Consider the following 19951-nt stretch of genomic DNA (forward strand, 5'->3'; position numbering starts at 1 on the left):
AGTAGATTGAGATGCATTCAGAGAGGAATGGACATCACTGTGCTGTGTTCAGCATGATAATAAGAGTTAAATATTGAATCAGAGATGACTTTGTTAGAATTAATCTCTATATTTATCTTCTTAAAAAAAGATGGAGATTTTAACTAATTTTGGCAGACTGCTTTAGGACTCAAAAAGATGAAATGAATTGGTAGGTTGAAAATTTAAAGACCATGATTTTCTATCTGTTCTATTTTTATGATGAACTATTAACCTCTTTTTCTAACCTTTTACATTTTGATTTATGGAAAATGGTGAAAGGAGGCAAATGGAATTCAGTGGTAATTTAGAATTTAAAAATTTTTTCTTTAAAATTTGGAGTCCCATCATTGTGCAGTGGTTAACGAATCCGACTAGGAACCATAAGGTTGTGTGTTCGATCCCTGGCCTTGCTCAGTGGGTTAAGGATCCAGCATTGCCGTGAGCTGTGGTGTAGGTTGCAGACTCAGCTCGGATCCCACGTTGCTGTGGCTCTGGTGTAAGCTGGTGGCTACAGCTCTGATTTGACCCCTAGCCTGGGAAACTGCACATGCCGTGAGAGCAGCCCAAGAAGTGGCAAAAAGACCAAAAAAAAAAAAAAATTATCTGTCATTGACAGTATTTATCACAACTAAACATAATTAAACTCATAGGCCCAACTTTTAATGGTTGTGTAATGTGAACATTATATTTTTACAGTGTGTGTTGGGATTAGTTGCTGTGTGTGATTGTTAAATCTGGACAAAGAAATAACTTGACATGGTAGAATTCTGATTATGTGTTTAGATGTATGCATTCCTACTATTGTTGCCACTGAGCCACTTGTGTAAATGAAAAAATTATAATGCACTACTTTATGATTATATAAGTGTATAAAGAATGTTCAGGAATAATAATAGTCACATCTTGTGGCATATGTCTACATTATTAACATGATTTTGAGAGCAGATCTCTTTTTTTCTCTTAGAATTGTCCTAAAAACTTCTGTATATGTTACTGGAAACAACTTTTATTTGTCCTTCTCATGCTTATTATATATATATATATATATATATATATATATATGTTTTTCACTAATAAAGTATGTTTTGGAGGTTGAAAATAATAATATTGGTAATCTCAATAGAGAAAAAATTGTCTTCTCTAGGGCCCATCCTAACAAGTTGAGTCATTTTATACAAGATGATAAAGATAACCCGGAAGGAAAGTTTCCCTAGGTATATCAATCTTTTTTGCTAAAGAAATAAACTATATCTGGTCTAAAACTATTAGTACAAAATGTTCTTCTTTTAAGAGGACAACTATGGAAAATACACTTTCTCAAAGTTAATCCAGCTCTTCAATTTGTTAGCTGTACAAACCCGAACAATAGAACTGTCTCACGTAATACACGCCCAGGGTTGTGAATATTCACCTAGAGTTAATATTTCTGTAATTACAGGCTAGTCTTACATTTGAGTATCCTTGTGATGGGGAAATGTGAGTCTGTTGACTTTCTGTCAACAATTCTGAGATTCATATGTGTTTGAGATTTACCAAATTCTCAGTCCGCATCTCTTGGACTGCCCCGATCTCAAATTGTTCATGTTTTCAGTCTCTATTTATGACAAAGAATAGAATGGTAAATGGAAAGGATTAGAAGTTGCTGAAGAGAAATTTCACTGGTCCAAATTTTTCCCTTACAATATTTTTTTCTGAATTTTTACTAAGTTACATATTCTTACTTGTTTACTTAATTTAAAAACTACTTATTTACATATTTTCCATCATCGTTTAACTGTTCCCTCAAACTCACTCTTCTATCTCTAAAAACTCTTTTTACCACTCTAGGTTTCCATAAATCTTTGTCCTTTTCTTTCTCTTCTCCACCTTTTACGCCTCCTACAACTTCTAGAGCACATGTTTATATCTTTCCATCTCCTCCAATACCCTGTATCCTCATTTTCACTTATTTGTACCTGGTCTACTCTCCGAACCACAATATGCAGAGGAAAACCCCAATTTCTTTTTACACAGACTGAAATTCTCAGACTATTTCTGATGATTTTGTTTTGGCTCCAAAATGGGAAGTGTGAGGATGTCAAGGAGATTGAAAGAAAGGAAATATTAATAAGGTTAAACAAATAAATATATTCCAAAAGCCTCATATTCACTTATCTGAAATTAGATCTCATTAGTAGTCAAAGTAAATGACACAAGAATCAGACATTTGAATTTGATTAATTGAGTGAAATGGTATAGCTATTTTAGCCCCATTTCTCAATGATGGCTAGGACTGTGTATGAATGTGTGCATGTGTGTGTTTACGTTAACTACAAAACATGCACTGAAGTGTTTAAAATGATAGGTATCATTTAATTTTTATTAAGCAAATCTCTTAAAAAGGAAATGGCATTCATATGAAGTCTTACAATAAAATCGAGTGGTCATAGCATTTTCTATGCTTTAAAATTCACTTTAATATTTACTACAATCATATATGTTATTCTGTGTTTGAATTGCAAATTAAGATTGAATTACCTGTTCAGAGCCTCTGGAAATGCAGATTATTGTTCTTCCTGGCGTAACCACCGTTAAAACATGAATGAGCACAGTGTATTCTATCTGAAATATAATTTTGCTAACTTTACCTTAAACACTAGTTACCACTGTTTTTTTCCATTGGAATTATCACATTCTTTCTTTATCTTTTTTTTTTTTTTTTTTTTTTTGGTCCGCTTTTTTTCTTTCTTTTTTTTTTTTTTTTTTCCTATGTAGACCTGGAAAAGTAGAAGACAGTAATGGGAAACCATACAAGAGTGACAGTATTTATTCTGGCAGGTTTGACTGATGACCCACAAATGAAAGTTGTACTATTTATCTTCCTCCTTCTCACCTACTTGCTAAGCATCACTGGCAATTTGACCATCATTACACTCACCCTGGTGGATCCTCACCTCAAGACCCCCATGTATTTTTTCCTTCGGAACTTTTCCTTCTTAGAAATTTCCTTTACTAGTACATGCATCCCTAATTTCCTGGTTATGATGGCAACTGGGGACAAAACCATTTCCTATAGCAGATGTGCTGCTCAGGTATTTTTTGTCTTCCTTCTTGGAGCATCGGAATTTTACTTGCTGGCAGCAATGTCCTATGACCGCTATGTTGCCATCTGTAAGCCCCTGCATTACACAACCATCATGAACAGTAAGATCTGCATTCAGCTTGTCCTCAGTTGTTGGATCGCTGGGTTCTTTACCATCTTTGTACCTCTCCTCTTAGGCCTGCAGCTTGATTTCTGTGACTCCAACATAGTTGATCATTTCTACTGTGACACAACTGCCCTCATGCAGATCTCCTGCTCGGACACACATCTCATTGAGACGGTGGGATTCATATCTGCTTCAGTGACTCTCGTGGTCACACTGGTGATGGTGATAATATCATATACCTATATTGCAGTAACGATTCTAAAACTCCCCTCAAGTAATCAGAGGAAAAGAGCTTTCTCAACGTGTTCGTCTCACATGATTGTGATATCCCTTTCTTATGGCAGCTGCATCTTCATGTATGCTAAGCCTTCAGTCAAACAAAGAGTATCTTTTTCCAAGGGAATCGCAGTGCTCAATACCTCTGTTGCACCACTGTTGAATCCTTTTATCTACAGCTTACGGAACGAACAAGTGAAAAAAGCCTTTATGAATATGACACACAGGGCTGTTTCTTTCTCAAAAAAATGAATGTTTGTTCTCTGTGTAAAGGAAATGAATAAAGGAGCCTATGATAACATCAGTGTATCCAACTGTAGCTTCCAATATATATATTTCCTCCTTTTTTTTTTCATTAGTCATTCTCTCTCTCAAGCTTTATTTTCACAAAAAATTTTGTTTCAGTGAAGAAAATTTTCTTTGTATTCTTCAATAGAGATTTTTTTGCTCATTTCTTTTCCTTTAATATATGGAAAAAGTTGACCTAAGTTTTTCAAACCATCTTTATGTCTAATATTTCTAGTCACTCAAGAAGATAAAGTATTTTTCATTTAAATTATATTGAATGTAGCATAATTTATTGTAAACATAAATTCCATACTTTATTTGTATTTACTTATGACATTCTTTAAGCTAATATTCATTTATATCTTTTTTGCAATACTAGCAATGCATTGGTGCATACACTATTTAATGAAATGAAAGGATATATAGTAATGATTTGTTTTTAGCGTTGATGCTCAAATTAGAAAATATTTGTTTATTGATCATTGTTTTAAAATACTTTCCACAGAAACTTGTTTTTTAGTTTTTATTTGAGAATTATTAGCATTTATAAGCATTTGAATTGTAGATTAAAAAGTGTAGCTTATTTTTGAAAAGTTAATGAAATATTGTGGCTATTTGGTTTTTCCATACACCAACATTTCCCTTCAATAACTTGGGGTACTTCTGAAGCTCACTTAAGGTTAAATAAACAATGCTTATCAATGTCTTTATTCTCTTCAGATGGACATACACAGAGATACATAATTATATAGCTATATGTCTTATCATGGAAACCTAAGTGATAGAATAAACTAAAGCTTTTTTTAAGGATTTTTGAACTGGAAGTCATTAAGTGGATATTTGGGGAACCCAAAATATCCATCAAGTGACTCAGTGAGCATCAAGTGACTCAGGAATAAAAGATCCTTGTTGTATATTTTTCTTTATCTTTTATATTGTTTCAAAATAAAAGTAAATAAGAGACATAATAAAGTTAATGAAATTGTAGCCTATTGCCTACTGGAAACAAGAGAGGGGTTTCCGTTTTGAGTAAACTTTCTCACCAGGAGAATTCATCACTTTGTCCCATGGCGTTGGAATATCTGAAATTCTTGTTGCCATTAAATATTTGAAATATGTCAAGTTTAAACCATTTCTTGTTCTCTTTTGAGAGAACATCCCATCAGTTTTGTAGTTAAAGCATTTCACAGGGTTTTTTTGCTTGATTTTTCTTTAATTCTTTGCTTTCTGTTTCTTCTCTTTTTCCTTTCTTTAATTTTTCTTTCTTTTTTTTAAACTTAATTGGTATGTCCTTTCTGAAAGCAGTCTCCAGAGGACATTTCTTTTGCTTTCCTCTTTTAATTTCAATTAATCCCCTGTGCCTCTTATGGGCAAAATGATAAAACTGCAGCTTTTGTTAGTGTACAATTTGAAGCAACAGTTGGTTGTGGCAAATTTTAGGTTCCTTTCATTGGGAGATTTCCTAAAACATCTTTTCATTTAGAGTACAACATTTTCAATTAGAATTTTTATGAAATATTTTTTGTTTTTAAGAAAATAGAAAATGAATCTTATCTGACATCAAATAGTATTCTAATTGAATTATCTGTACTATCTAGGTCTGATGATTTTTATGTGTGTGATTAAAAGTGGAGGATATTAGCAGATGCACATAATTTCAAGATTATATCTCTTCTTTGAATCCTTTTCCAGAAAAGAACTGGAATTAAATTTATTTTTAAAACAACTGAATAGTTTATAATATTATAAGGGGGGTAAAGTTTACATTTATATTTTGGTACTTATTCCTATAATAGTCTCATAGAAGGAATTATATTAATATAACCTGGAAGTGGTAAGTCACATATAATTTAACATACATATGTCTAAGTAAAAAAAAAGCTATTCTATAAGTACAAGTCAGGTAATTTTCTCTGACACTTGAATTGTCATGTTTTTTTTTCATTTTTATACAGATGCAATATTCAATTCTTCCTGAGTACATGCAGCTGATTATGAGAAAATTGATATATTTAAAACCAAAGGAAAAAATAATTTAAGGAAATGAGATAAAGGAAAAATGGAAAAATATAACATTGGGAGACAATAGTTAATGGCATATATTAGAATATTTCCATGATAGAGAAAATATGTAACTACTAATATTGCTATATGTTCCCTATCTTTAATAAGTGTTTTGATGAGCTACGGGTTTTTTAAATAAATACTGCAAATCGATTCTGGTATAATTGTCAAGATGTTGTAAGAAATTTTTCAGTACTTGATGACATACACATAGAAAATTCATTTCTAGCAATACTTATGTTCTGTTTAGAATATTTAAATAGAATTCAGCTCATTGGGAAATTATCAAGTAAAATTTAAATTATCTTTCACATTAAAATGGGGAGAAAGAAAGAATTTAGTGTAGTTATAAAGGAGCAGCCAATCTGAGGATGTTTATGCTAACAAATGATGTAATTTTAGGTATCCTTTGTCTTGTGAAATTGATCAACCATTTAAACTTATTTACATTTCTGAGTATGTTTTTTTTTCTATGTCTGTAGTTCTTACGAAGTCCTGTTACATCAGCTTTTTTAGTTGTTTCTTTACGTCTATTTAATAGGACTCAAAACTGAAATGAAGAACCAGTCAAGAGAAATAGAGTTCATTCTCCTAGGACTGACTGATGACCCACAATTGCAAATGGTGATTTTTATATTTCTCTTTCTAAACTATATGTTGAGTGTGATGGGGAACCTATCCATCATCCTTCTTATCTTGCTGGATCCCCGTCTCAAGACTCCCATGTATTTTTTCCTCCAAAACTTCTCCTTCTTGGAAGTTTCATTAACCACAGTCTGCATTCCCAGATTCTTAATAAGCCTCATAACTAAAAACAAAATAATTTCCTACAATGGTTGTGCATCTCAGTTATTCTTTTTCCTTGTATTAGCTATTACAGAATTTTACCTGCTAGCTGCCATGTCTTTTGATCGTTATGTAGCAATCTGCAAACCCCTACATTACCCAATCATTATGAGCAAAAAAGTGTGCTACCAACTTGTACTCAGTTCATGGGCAGCTGGCTTTCTGCTTACCTTTCCACCAGTGGTCTTGGGATTGAAACTGGAATTCTGTGCTTCCAAAGTAATTGATCACTTCATATGTGACACTTCCCCTGTGCTGCAGATTTCTTGCACAGACACTCACCTCCTAGAATTGATTTCATTTTTCTCATCTGCTATAAATCTCATGGTCACGTTGCTGTCAGTGATTTTTTCCTACACATATATAATCAAAACCATTCTAAAAATTCCCTCTGCTCAAAAAAGGACAAAGGCTTTCTCCACTTGTTCTTCTCACATGATTGTAGTCTCCCTTACTTATGGCAGCTGTATCTTTATTTACATGAAGCCATCAGCAAAGGAAAGGGTGACTTTATCCAAAGGAGTAGCAGTTATCTATACCTCAGTTGCCCCTTTATTAAACCCCTTCATTTACACTCTAAGGAACCAGCAAGTGAAACAGGCCTTCAAAGATACACTCCAAAAGGTTGTTTATTTCAATAAATGAGGGAAAAATTAAGTTTAAAATGTAAAGAAAAAAAATAAAAATTGTTTAAAATTGTTACTCATTTTAAAATTTCCTTAAATGTGTCCTTCAATTATTTAGCCTTCTCAAAACATTTTAACCAAGCCTTTTAATACAATGCCCTTTTTCTTCCTAATACAGTTCATTATTAGCATTCTTTTCCATATTACAATGAGTCCTATCTTCAAGTTGTCTACAGTTATTAAACTTTATCTGTAATGCATAGTACTGACCTAAATAAAAAGTTAATAATTATATATTAATCATAAAACATTTTATAGACATATGTATAATAGCATATACTACCACTGGGATCTGAGAAATAATTTAAAATTAACTTCCTGGGATCACAAACCTGATAATTCAAAGTGTTATACTTTTGGCCAGTCATCCAAGATTGAAATTTAGATGTATATGTGAGTTTAATCAAGTCTCTCAAATTCTAATTTTTTTTTTTTTTTTTTTTTTTGCCTTTTTAGGGCCGATCCTACAGCATATAGAAGTTCCCAGGCTAGGGGTTGAATTGGAGCTACAACTGCCAGCCTACACCACAGCCACAGCAATGCCAGATCCCAGCCTTGTCTGCGAGCTACACCACAGCTCATGGCAATGACAGATCCCCAACCCACGAGGCCAGGGATTGAATCCGCAACATCATGGCTTCTAGTTGAATTTGTTTCCACTGTGCCACGATGGGAACTCCCAAGTCTCTCAAATTCTTTGTTGCTAAATTTGTCCAGTTGTGAAATACATGTAATAATGATAATTCTTATTTTATAAGGTTCATTGACAATGAAATGATACCTCTATATCAAGTAATTCAAGATCTGCTCCCGGTCTAGACTGTACCCTCAATAAGTGTTAGCTGCTCTTGGCTGAAGTTGTTGCTTCATTTGAGTTAATCAGCAAGACAAGAAAAAAAAAAAAAAAAAAAAAGGGCAACTTACAAATTGTAAGAGACTTGTATGTCCAAAACTGTACTAGATCCCTACTTGGTAAGTTTAAAGTCCTGAATATGTGGAATGAATAAGAATCGCCCACCAGCTTGGCGTATTTAAATGCAAAGTCCATATTCTCATCCCTAAAATATATTTTCAACTTACCTGGAATACAACATAGAAACACACTCTGTAGGTGAGTCTGAGGCCGGTGGTTCATATGAAAGTTTACTTTTAAAATCTAAGAACCTCTGTAATCAGGAATTTCTTTTAGAAAGATTCCTCTGTTAACTGTATTAAGGATAGGTTTTTCAGATATTGGAGTCAGGAAGACAAGAGCTAATGTTTTAACAACATGAGTTATTTGTGAGTTAAAATGCAATAATGGCCCATGAATCCAAAGCTCACTGTGATATCTCCGGAGATATTTAGAGGAACAAGCTGAAGGAAGGTGTTAAACCTTTGGATCTCTGGAATAAATTAAGGGAAATTTAAAAGCATGAGTTGAGTTTTCTTGGGGCATTCCCTCTGCTCACTCCTACACATACTCACATGTGTTTAATGCCTTTTAAGAAAGAAGTATTACTGATATACTGTCAGATAAAAAGAAGCCTTCAAAAAAATCCCCCAAATATACAGATGTCCATCCTGCATTTAATATTCCATCAGGGAAAAATAAGTGAAAAAAATCACTAAGGTATTTATTTGATGGTACACCTATTATCCACGTGTCCCTGGTAGAAAAAATTTGAGAGTTGTGTTTTAGATCATTTTACTATTTTTAAGCCAGCATTGTTATCAATCTGGTTTTCTATGTCGAAAATAAGGGAGTGAGTCCATGTTACTATATTCACGTTCTTGAAATCTTCATCGACCTAGAGTTTACTTTCCAATAAGTTCTTAATAAAACACTAAACCCTTATTAGATACTTGATTTGTAAATATTTTTTGGCTTCTTTGGGTTGTATTTTCACATTCTTCATTGTGTCCTTTGATCACTAAAGCTTTAATTTTAAGTTAAATTTAGCTATTTTTTATTTTGTGGTTTGTGCTTTTGGCATCATATTTAAGAAAACATTGCCTAATCAAAGTTACAGAGAGTTATGACCTACAGTTTCCTATAAGAAATTTATCATTTTCATTCCTATATTTAGGTCTTTCTATTCTTTTGAATTGATTTTTGATATGGTGTGAGACAGTGATAAAATTTTTTTTTTGCATGTAGGTACCCAGTTATATTCATGAATTGTTGAGAAGACAATTACTTCAGCATTGAATAACCTTGGTACCTTTGTTAAAAATAGATTGATCAGGGAGTTCCCATCGTGGTGCAATGGTTAACGAATTCGACTAGGAACCATGAGGTTGCAGGTTTGATCCCTGGCCTTGCTCAGTGGGTTGAGGATCGGCGTTGCCGTGAGCTGTGGTGTAGGTTGCAGACATGGCTTGGATCCTGCGTTGCTGTGGCTGCGGCATGGGCAGGTGGCTACAGCTCTGATTCTACCCCTAGCCTGGGAACCTCCATATGCCACGAGAGCAGCCCAAGAAATGGCAAAAAGACAAAAAAAAAAAATCAGTTGATCATAAATGTTTGGTTCTACTATAGGACTCTTTGTTCTGTTCCCTTAATCTATATGTCAACTGTTATGTCAGTATCACACTCTCTTGATTACTGTAGCTGTATATAGTAAGTTTTCAAATTGGAAGATATTACTCCTGCAACTTTGTTCCTCTTTTTCAGTATTTTCGCTATTCTGGGTCCTTTTCAATTCCCTTGCAATTCCATGTATATTTTAGGATAAGATTGCCATTTATGTGAAAAGAGTGGTTGAAATTTTCATTAGCCTTACACCGAAACTGTAGATCAGCTTAGGAAGTACTGCCATCTGAATTAACAATATTGTCTATAATCCATGAACTCAGAGTGTTATTTTCTTCACACAATTTTTTGTTGTTGTTGTTGTTGTTGTTGTTGTTGTGTTGTTGTTGTTGCTATTTCTTGGGCTGCTCCCGCGGCATATGGAGGTTCCCAGGCTAGGGGTCCAATCGGAGCTGTAGCCACCGGCCTACGCCAGAGCCACAGCAACGCGGGATCCGAGCCAAGTCTGCAACCTACACCACAGCTCACGGCAATGCCGGATCGTTAACCCACTGAGCAAGGGCAGGGACCGAACCTGCAACCTCATGGTTCCTAGTCAGATTCGTTAACCACTGCGCCACGACGGGGACTCCTCTTCACACAATTTTTGCACTTACTTTGTTAAATATATATAAAATTACTCCTACCACTGAACAATAGAAACACCAAAACTTCAACAGATATAAGCAAAAGACTTGACTAGACATTTTTCCAAAGACAAATGAAAAAAAGCAGATGAAAAAATGCTCAAGATCTGTACAGTTGTCAGTAGTCATTAGAGAAATACAAATCAAAACCACAATGAAATACCACTCTACAGCCACGAGGATATATAGATACATAAATGTAATTAGTGTTATTTATGATGCTCAGAAATTGGAACCTGCATACATTGTTCCTACAAATGTAAAATGGTGCAGTTGTTTGTAAAATACTTTGGCACTTTCGTTTAAAGTTAAATGTCAAGTTACCATATGATTCAGAAATTCTACTTTTAGGTGTTCCTGTTGTGCAGCATCAATGAATCCAACTAGTATCCATGAAGATGCAGGTTCCATCCCTGGCCTCACTCAGAGGGTTGGGGAACTGGCATTGCCATAAGATGTGGTGTAGTTCCAGATGAGGCTTGGATCTGGCGTGGCTGTAGCTGTGATGTAGGCCAGCACCTGCAGGGCTATTTCAACCCCTACCCTGAAAACTTCCATATGTTGCAGATGCAGCCTTAAAATAAATAAATAAATAAAAGAATAGAAAACAAGATCTGATAGCTTAAATGAAATGAGACAGACAGTTCCTGAAAAATCCAAACCCCAAAACTCACAGAAGAAGGCATGAATATCCCTATTTCTATTTCAGAGTGTGAATGTGTAATTAAAACTCTTCCCAAAATAAGAAACTTTAACTCTTTTTTTGTTTGTTTGTTTTAAGGATATGGAACTTCCCAGGCTAGGGGTTAAATCAGAGCTGCAGCTGCCAGCCTATGCCAAAAGCCACAGGAATGCAGGATCCCAGCCACGCCTGTTGACCTATGCCACAGCTTAAGATAATGCCAGATCCTTAACCCACTAACGAAGGCCAGGAATAGAACCCATATTCACATGGATAGTCAGGTTCTTAACTGCCGAGCCACAGTGGGAACTCCACTAACTCTTTTAATATTACCCAAATTTGAAACCAGAAAAATTGATTACAAGAAGAGGAAATTACTACAGCTCAATCAATATCTCCCATGGACACTGATGCCAAAACTCTTAACATAACTTGATTAGTAATTCATATATATATGTATATCTGGATAGTACACCACAGCCATTTTTCTTTGTTTTTTTTTAGTTATTTCCCCAATACAATTTTTTTTCTACTGCACAACAAGGTGACCCAGTCACACATGCATGTATACATTCTATTTCCACACATTATCATGCTCCATCATAAGTGACTAGACATAGTTCCCAGTGCTACACAGCAGGATCTCATTGCTAATCCATTCCAAAGGCAATAGTCTGCATCTATTAACCCATAGCTCCCCATCCACACCATTCCCTCCCCCTTAGCAACCACAAGTCTATTCTCCAAGTCCATAAACTTTTTCTGTGGAAAGGTTCATTTGTGCCATATTTTAGATTCCAGATATAAGTGACATCATATGGTATTTGTCTTTCTCTTTCTGACTTACTTCACTCAGTATGAGAGTCTCTAGTTCCATCCATGTTGCTGCAAATGGCATTATTTTGTCCTTTTTATGGCTGAATAGTATTCCATTGGGTATATATACCATGTCTTCTGAATCCAATCATCTGTTGATGGACATTTGGGTTGATTCCATATCTTGGCTATTGTGAATAGTGCTGCAATGAATATGTGGGTGCATGTTTCTCTTTTAAGTAGAGTTTGGTTCGGATATATGCCCAAGAGTAGGGTTGCTGGGTCATATGGTAGTTCTATGTATAGATTTCTAAGGTACCTCCACACTGTTCTCCTTAGTGGTTGGACCAGCTTACATTCCCACCAACAGTGCAGGAGGGTTCCCTTTTCTCCACAGCCCCTTCAACATTTGCTATTTGTGGACGTATTAATGATGGCCATTCTGACTGGTGTGAGGTGGTATCTCGTGGTAGTTTTGATTTGCATTTCTCTAGTAATCAGGGTTATTGAGCATTTGTTATTTGCTTGTTGGCCATCTGTACATCTTCCTTGGAGAAGTGTCTATTCAGGTCTTTTGCCCATTTTTTCATTGGGTTGTTGGATTTTTTGTTGTATAAGTTGCTTGTATATTCTAGAGATTAAGCCCTTGTCAGTTGCATCATTTGAAACTATTTTCTCCCATTCTATAAGTTGTCTCTTTGTTTTCTTTTGGGTTTCCTTTGCTGTGCAACAGCCTGTGAGTTTGATTAAGTCCCATTGGTCGATTTCTGCTTTTATTTCTGCTGCTTTGGGAAACTGACCTGAGAAGACGTTCATAAGGTTGATGTCAGGGAATGTTTTGCCTATGTTATCTTCCAGGAGTTTGATGGTGTCTTGCCTTATATTTAAGTCTTTCAGCCATTTGGAGTTTATTTTTGTGCATGGTGTGAGGGTGTGTTCTAGTTTCATTGCTTTGCATGCAGCTGTCCAGGTTTCCCAGCAATACTTGCTGAAAAGACTGTCTTTTCCCATTTTATATTCTTGCCTCCTCTGTCAAAGATTAAATGTCCATATGTGTCTGGGTTCATTTCTGGCTTCTCTTTTCTGTTCCATTGGTCTGTCTGTCTGTTTTAATACCGGTACCACACTCTTTTGATGACTGTGGATTTGTAATATTGCTTGAAGTCTGGGAGAGTTATGCCTGCTGCTTGGTTTTTGTTCCTCAGGATTGCTTTGGCAATTCTGGGTCTTTTGTGGTTCCATATAAATTTTTGGATGGTTTTTCCTAGTTCTGTGAAAAATGTCATGGGTAATTTGATAGGGATTGCATTGAATCTGTAGATTGCTTTGGGTAGTATGGCCATTTATACAATATTAATTTTTCCAACCCAGGAGCATGGAATATCTTTCAATTTCTTCCCACCTTCTTTTATTTCCCTTGATTAATGTTTTATAGTTCTTGGCATATAAGTCCTTTACCTCCTTGGTCAGGTGTATTCACAGATGCTTGGTTTTTTCGGGTGTGATTTTATATGGTTTTGTATTTTTGTATTCCTTTTCTAATATTTCATTTTTAGTATACAGAAACACAACTGATTTCTGAATGTTAATCTTATATCCTGCTACTTTGCTGAATTTGTTGATCAGTTCAAGTAGTTTTTGGGTAGAGTCCTTAGGGTTTTATACATATAGTATCATGTCATCTGCATAAAGTGACATTTTACCCCTTATCTGCCTATTTGGATGCCTTTTATTTCTTTTGTTTGTCTGACTGCTGTGGCTAGGACGTCCAGTACTATGTTGAATAGCAGTGGTGAGAATGGGCATCCTTGTCTTGTTCCAGATTTTTGTGGGAAGACTTTCAGCTTTTCTCCATTGAGTATTATACTGGCTGTGGGTTTGTCATAAGTGGCTTTGATTATTTTAATGTTATGGTTTGATAATATTCCCTCTATACCCACTTTGATAGGAGTTTTTATCATGAATGGATGTTGGACTTTGTCAAATGCTCTTTCTGCATCTATTGAGATGATCATGTGGTTTTTGACTTTTCTTTTGTTAATGTGGTATATGATGTTGATTGATTTATATATGTTGAACCATCCTTGTGAACCTGGGATGAATCCCACCTGGTCGTGGTGTATGATCTTTTTGATATGTTGTTGGATTCAGTTGGCTAATATTTTGTTGAGAATTTTTGCATCTATATTCATCAAAGATATTGGCCGATAGTTTTCTTTTTTGGTGGTATCTTTGTCTGATTTTGGAATTAGGGTGATAGTGGCATCATAGAATGTCTTTGGGAGTGTTCTTTCTTCTTCAACTTTTTGAAAAAGTTTAAGGAGGATGGGTATCCTCCCGTTAGATTTCTGTGCTTCCAGTATAACTGATCACTTCTCTTGTGACTCCTCATTTTACAACTCTCATGCCCAGATCCATGGCTTTTAGAAATGATTGGCGTTTACTATGCTTTTGTTACTTTGCTCTTCACATTGGCTTTAGTGATTATGTCCTATATGTACCTTATTAGCACCATTTTGAGAATCCCATCCACTAGTCAGAGGAAAAAGGCTTTCTCCCCATGTTCCTCTCACATGATGGGCATTTCCATCTCTTATGGAAGCTGTACATTCATGTATTTTGCCGTCAGCCAAAGAAAGAGCTTCATTGCCCCAAGGTGTAGCTATTCTCAACATTTCAGTTGCCGCCATGTTAAACCCTTTTATTTATACCCTGAGGAACCAGCAAGTAAAACAAGCCTTCAAAAACTTGGTGCATGCCAGCCCCCTGCAAGAGCCCCCACTGCCCAAAAAAGCTAGAACAGCTCGGCCAGGCCGTGAAAAGTCTGCCTACATTCTCAGGCAGTCCATCCTAGTCAAGCTGCCCGGGGGAAGAGCCTCTTGGGTTCTCAGTGGCTCAGCTATCTGTTCCCTCCCTCAGGGGGTGCCATACTCCTGCAGAACAGCTGCCCAGCACCGCCAGCCCCCTGCAAGAGCCCCACAACCCAAAAACATCAGAGCAAGCTCTGCCCAGCCGAGTGATCTGCCTCCATCGTGGTGCAGACCTCCCAGTCCTGTCTGCCCTCAGAAAGTCCTCCTTTGCTTCAGAGAGACCCTGTCAGCCCTGCCTACCCTCCAGAAAAGCCACACTGCCTCAAAGAAGACTGACAAACAACACCAGCCCTCAGGAAACATTCCACAGCAGTGACAAGGTAAACACTGCCCAGCCACTTTTAGTGAGTACAACTCCACCAGGAAAAAGAAAACAACAAGCAAGATAAAGAAGCTGAGAAACCACCCCCAGTTAAACCAACAAGAGATCTCACCTAAAGCAGTCAACAATAAAACAGATCTCTACAGTCTGACAGACCTGGAGTTCAAAAGGGAGACAGTTAAAATACTGAAGGAATTAAGAGAAGATATGAACAGTAATGGAGACACCCTCAGAAAGGAACTCGAAAATATAAGGAGGAGCCAAGAAAAATGAGAAAATTCATTTGCAGAGATAAAAACTGAACTAAGGGCAGTAAAAACCAGAATGAATAATGGAGAAAAATGAAGCAGTGATGTGGAAGATAGAATAATGGAAATCACCCAAACAGGACACAGAAAACCAAATGAAAAAACATGAAAGCAATATAAGAGATCTATGGGATAATATAAAACAGGCCAATCTACACATAATAGGAATTCCAGAAGGAGCAGAAAAAGATAAGGGGATGGAACATATATTTGAAGAAATTATCACTGGAAACTTCCCAAATCTAAAGGATACTGAGTTCAAGATAGAGGAAGCACAGAGGGCCCCAAACAAGTTGAACCCAAATAGACCCTCACCAAGACACATCATAATAAAAATGGCAAAAGTTAGTGATAAAGAGAGGATCCTAAAGGCAGCAAGAGAAAAGCAGAATGTTACCTACAAGGGAACCCCCATAAGTTATCAGCTGATTTCTCTACAGAAAATCTACATGCCAGGAGGGAACGGCAAGAGATACATAAAGTGCTAAAAGGAAAAAAATATGCAACCTAGAATAATCTATTCAGCAAGAATATCATTTATAATAGAAGGGGAAATAAAATTTTTTTCCAACAAACAAAAGCTAAAAGAATATAGCAATACAAAACCCAGGCTAAAAGAAATACTGAAAGGGCTTCTCTAAACCAAAAAGAAAGGAAGGAAAGAAAGGGAGGGAAAAAAAGGGGGGGGGGGACTAGGACTGAGGAAACCACAATCAGCGAGCAGTCACTCAAATAAGCCAGCGTACAGATTTAATCATGAACATGTTTCAAACAAAATAAAATTAAAAAGAAAAAAAAGAGTCATCAAAATCATAAAATGTGGGCAAGGGAATGTTAGGAAATAAATAGAACCCTTTTTTTGTTTGTTTGTTTCTCTTCTTAATTTTAGTATAGTAATGAAGTGTTTGAACCCTCAGGACCATCAGGCTAAAGCACACATTATAGGAAGGAGTTAGCATACTTAAAAAACAGGGCAACCACAAGCCAAACCCAAACATTGCATTAGCAAAAAATGAAAAAAAAAACAAAAACAAAAACAAAAACAAAACACTCAAGCAGATAATAACCGGAGACCAACCAACCAAAAAAAGAAAGGAAGAATGGAGAATCATAGAATCAACTGGAACACGAGGTTCAAAATGCAATAAATAATCATCTATCAATTATCACCTTAAATGTCAATGGACTGAATACTCCAATCAAAAGACACAGAGTGGCTGAGTGGATAAAAAGGCAAAAACCTTCAAAATGCTGCCTCCAAGAAACTCACCTTAGGACAAAGGATACATATAGCTTGAAAGTGAAGGGGTGGGGAAAAATATTTCATGCCAATAGACATGACAGAAAAACAGGAGTTGCAATACTCATATCAGACAAAATAGACTTTAAAACAAAAGACATAAAGAAAGACAAAGAAGGACACGATTTAATGATTAAGGGATCCATCCAAGAAGAGGATGTTACTATCGTCAACATATATGCGCCAAATACAGGAGCACCCAGATACATATGACAAATATTAACAGACATAAAGGGAGAAATTGATGGGAATACAATCATAGTAGGAGACGTTAATACCCCACTCACACCAATGGACAGATCTTCTAGACAGAAAACCAATAAAACAACAGACATCCTAAAGGAAACAATAGAAAAGTTAGACTTAATTGATATCTTCAGGACACTACATTCAAAAAAATCAGAATACACATTCTTCTCAAATGCACAAGGAACATTCTCAAGAATCGACCACATATTGGGACACAAAGCTAACCTCAACAGATTTAGGAGCATAGAAACTATTTCAAGTATCTTCTCTGACCACAATGGCATGAAACTAGAAATCAACCATGGGAAAAGAAATGAGAAAAACCCTAGTACATGGAGACTAAACAACATGCTACTAAAAAACCAATAGGTCAATGAGGAAATCAAGAAGGAAATTAAAAAATTCCTGGAGACAAATGATAATGAAGACACAACCTCTCAAAATCTATGGGATGCTGCAAAAGCAGTGCTCAGAGGGAAATTCATAGTGATGCAGGCCTTTCTCAAAAAAGAAGAAAGATCTCAAATTGACAACTTAACCCTCCACCTAAATGAATTCGAAAAAGAAGAACAGAAGAGACCTAAAGTCAGCAGAAGGAAGGAAATTATAAAGATCAAAGAGGAAATCAATAAAACAGAGATTCAAAAAATAATAAGAAAATTAATAAAACTCAGAGCTGTTTCTTTGAAAAGGTAACCAAAATTGACAAACCCCTGGCTAGACACACTAAAAAGAGGAGAGAAAGAACCCAAATTACCAAAATTATAAACGAAAAAGGAGAAATCACAACGGATACAGCAGAAATACAAAAAAAACCATAAGAGAATACTATGAACAACTATATGCCAACAAATTTGACAATCTGGAAGAAACGGACAATTTTCTAGAATCTTACAGCCTGCCAACACTGAATCAAGAAGAAACAGAGCAACTGAACAGACCCATCACTAGAAATGAAATTGAAGAGGTCATAAAAACACTCCCTACAAATAAAAGCCCAGGACCAGATGGCTTCACAGGCAAATTCTATCAAACATATAAAGAGGATCTGGTGCCCATCCTCCTTAAATTCTTTCAAAAGGTTGAAGAAGAAGGAACACTCCCAAAGACATTCTATGAGGCCACCATCACCCTCATTCCAAAACCAGACAAAGATACCACCAAAAAAGAAAACTATCGGCCAACATCCTTGATAAATATAGACATAAAAATTCTCAACAAAATCTTAGCCAACCAATTACTATATCGAATCCAACAACATATCAAAAAGATTATACATGATGACCAGGTAGGGTTCATCCCAGGTTCACAAGGATGGTTCAACATATGCAAAACAATCAACGTCATATACCACATTAACAAAAGAAAAGTCAAAAATCATATGATCATCTCAATAGATGCAGAAAAAGCATTTGACAAAGTCCAACATCCATTCATGGTCAAGACTCGCCAAAGTGTTGTATAGAGGGAACATTCCTGAACATAATCAAAGCCATTTATGACAAACCCACAGCAAATATAATACTCAATGGGGAAAAACTGAAAGCCTTCTCACTCAAATCTGGAACAAGACAGGGATGCCCACTCTCACCACTGCTATTCAACACAGTTTTAGAAGTCCTAGCCACAGCAATTAGACAAACAAAAGAAATCAAAGGCATCCAAATAGGAAGAGAAGAGATCAAACTGTCACTGTATGCAGATGACATGATACTATACATAGAAAACCCTAAGGACTCAACCCAAAAACTACCTGAACTGATTAATAAATGCAGCAAAGTAGCAGGATATAAGATTAACATTCAGAAATCAGTCGCATTTCTGTATGCCAACAATGACATATTAGAAAAGGAATACAGAAATACAATACCTTTTAAAAGTGCACCTCACAAAACCAAATACCTCGGAATACACCTGACCAAGGAGGTAAAGGACTTATATGCCGAGAACTATAAAACTTTAATCAAAGAAATCAAAGAAGACGTAAAGAAATGGAAAGATATTCCATGTTCATGGACTGGAAAAATCAATATTGTAAAAATGGCCATACTACCCAAAGCAATCTACAGATTCAATGCAACCCCTATCAAAGTACCCATGACATTTTTCACAGAACTAGAACAAATAATCCAAACATTTATATGGAACAACAAAAGACCCAGAATCGCCAAAGCAATCCTGAGAAACAAAAACCAAGCAGCAGGCATAACTCTCCCAGACTTCAGGCATATTACAAAGCCACAGTCATCAAGACAGGTGGTACTGGTATTAAAACAGACAGACAGACCAATGGAACAGAAAAGAGAAGCCAGAAATGAACCCAGACACATATGGACATTTAATCTTTGACAGAGGAGGGAAGAACAGAAAATGGGAAAAAGAAAGTCTATTCAGCAAGCATTGCTGGGAAACCTGGACAGCTGCATGCAAAGCAATGAAACTAGAACACACCCTCACACCATGCACAAAAAATAAACTCCAAATGGCTGAAAGACTTAAATATATGACAGGACACCATCAAACTCCTAGAAGAAAACACAGGCAAAACACTCTCTCACATCAACATCATGAATATTTTCTCAGGTCAGTCTCCCAAAGCAATAGAAATTAGAGTAAACCCATGGGACCTCATCAAACTGAAAAGCTTTTGCACAGCAAAGGAAACCAAAAAGAAAAAAAAGACAACTTACAGAATGGGAGAAAATAGTTTCAAATGATGCAACTGACAAGGGCTTAATCTCTAGAATATATAAGCAACTTATACAACTCAACAGCAAAAGAGCCAATCAAGCAATGGAAAAATGGGCAAAAGACCTGAATAGACTGTTCTCCAA

General features: G+C 35.9%; 5 protein-coding genes and 1 long non-coding RNA gene across 7 annotated transcripts in view; 4 read left to right on the top strand and 2 right to left on the bottom strand.

The window, feature by feature from the left end:
• Window positions 1-19951, bottom strand: part of LOC110255239 (olfactory receptor 6C1-like) — a 371689-nt gene that overhangs the window by 114875 nt on the left and 236863 nt on the right. The window lies entirely within an intron of this gene.
• The window catches only part of LOC100627493 (olfactory receptor 6C1-like), a 66459-nt gene that overhangs the window by 32685 nt on the left and 13823 nt on the right, over window positions 1-19951 (top strand). The window contains exon 3 of the mRNA XM_084955925.1: window positions 6379-6461. The gene's annotated coding sequence lies outside the window, so the exon portion shown is untranslated. The remainder of the gene's footprint in view (window positions 1-6378; window positions 6462-19951) is intronic.
• Window positions 1414-5988, top strand: LOC110260677 (olfactory receptor 6C74-like). Its single transcript, XM_021091765.2, has one exon. The coding sequence runs from the start codon at window positions 2799-2801 to the stop codon at window positions 3735-3737; it is 939 nt and encodes a 312-aa protein (XP_020947424.2). The 5' UTR covers window positions 1414-2798; the 3' UTR covers window positions 3738-5988.
• Window positions 6379-19951, top strand: part of LOC110260570 (olfactory receptor 6C76-like) — a 62041-nt gene continuing 48468 nt past the window's right edge. Inside the window, exon 1 of the mRNA XM_084955910.1 lies at window positions 6379-6461. The gene's annotated coding sequence lies outside the window, so the exon portion shown is untranslated. The remainder of the gene's footprint in view (window positions 6462-19951) is intronic.
• Window positions 6380-7369, top strand: LOC110260679 (olfactory receptor 6C6-like). The gene has a single exon (XM_084955911.1). The coding sequence runs from the start codon at window positions 6393-6395 to the stop codon at window positions 7326-7328; it is 936 nt and encodes a 311-aa protein (XP_084812037.1). The 5' UTR covers window positions 6380-6392; the 3' UTR covers window positions 7329-7369.
• Window positions 12766-16736, bottom strand: LOC146403225 (uncharacterized). The gene is made up of 2 exons (XR_014803317.1): window positions 16268-16736; window positions 12766-15820 (listed from the first exon to the last, which is right to left on the bottom strand). It is a non-coding gene; the product is annotated as an uncharacterized LOC146403225 (long non-coding RNA).

Source organism: Sus scrofa, chromosome 5, assembly GCF_054392235.1.
Source record: "Sus scrofa isolate SSC_HxYL_T2T_F1_AM1 chromosome 5, Sscrofa_HxYL_maternal_Yorkshire_Landrace_v2.0, whole genome shotgun sequence".
NCBI lineage: Eukaryota > Metazoa > Chordata > Mammalia > Artiodactyla > Suidae > Sus > Sus scrofa.

What these genes read in the sequence shown, in the direction of transcription:
- LOC110260677 (XM_021091765.2), top strand. Translation starts at nt 2,799, where the DNA reads ATGGGAAACCATACAAGAGTGACAGTATTTATTCTGGCAGGTTTGACT.
- LOC110260679 (XM_084955911.1), top strand. Translation starts at nt 6,393, where the DNA reads ATGAAGAACCAGTCAAGAGAAATAGAGTTCATTCTCCTAGGACTGACT.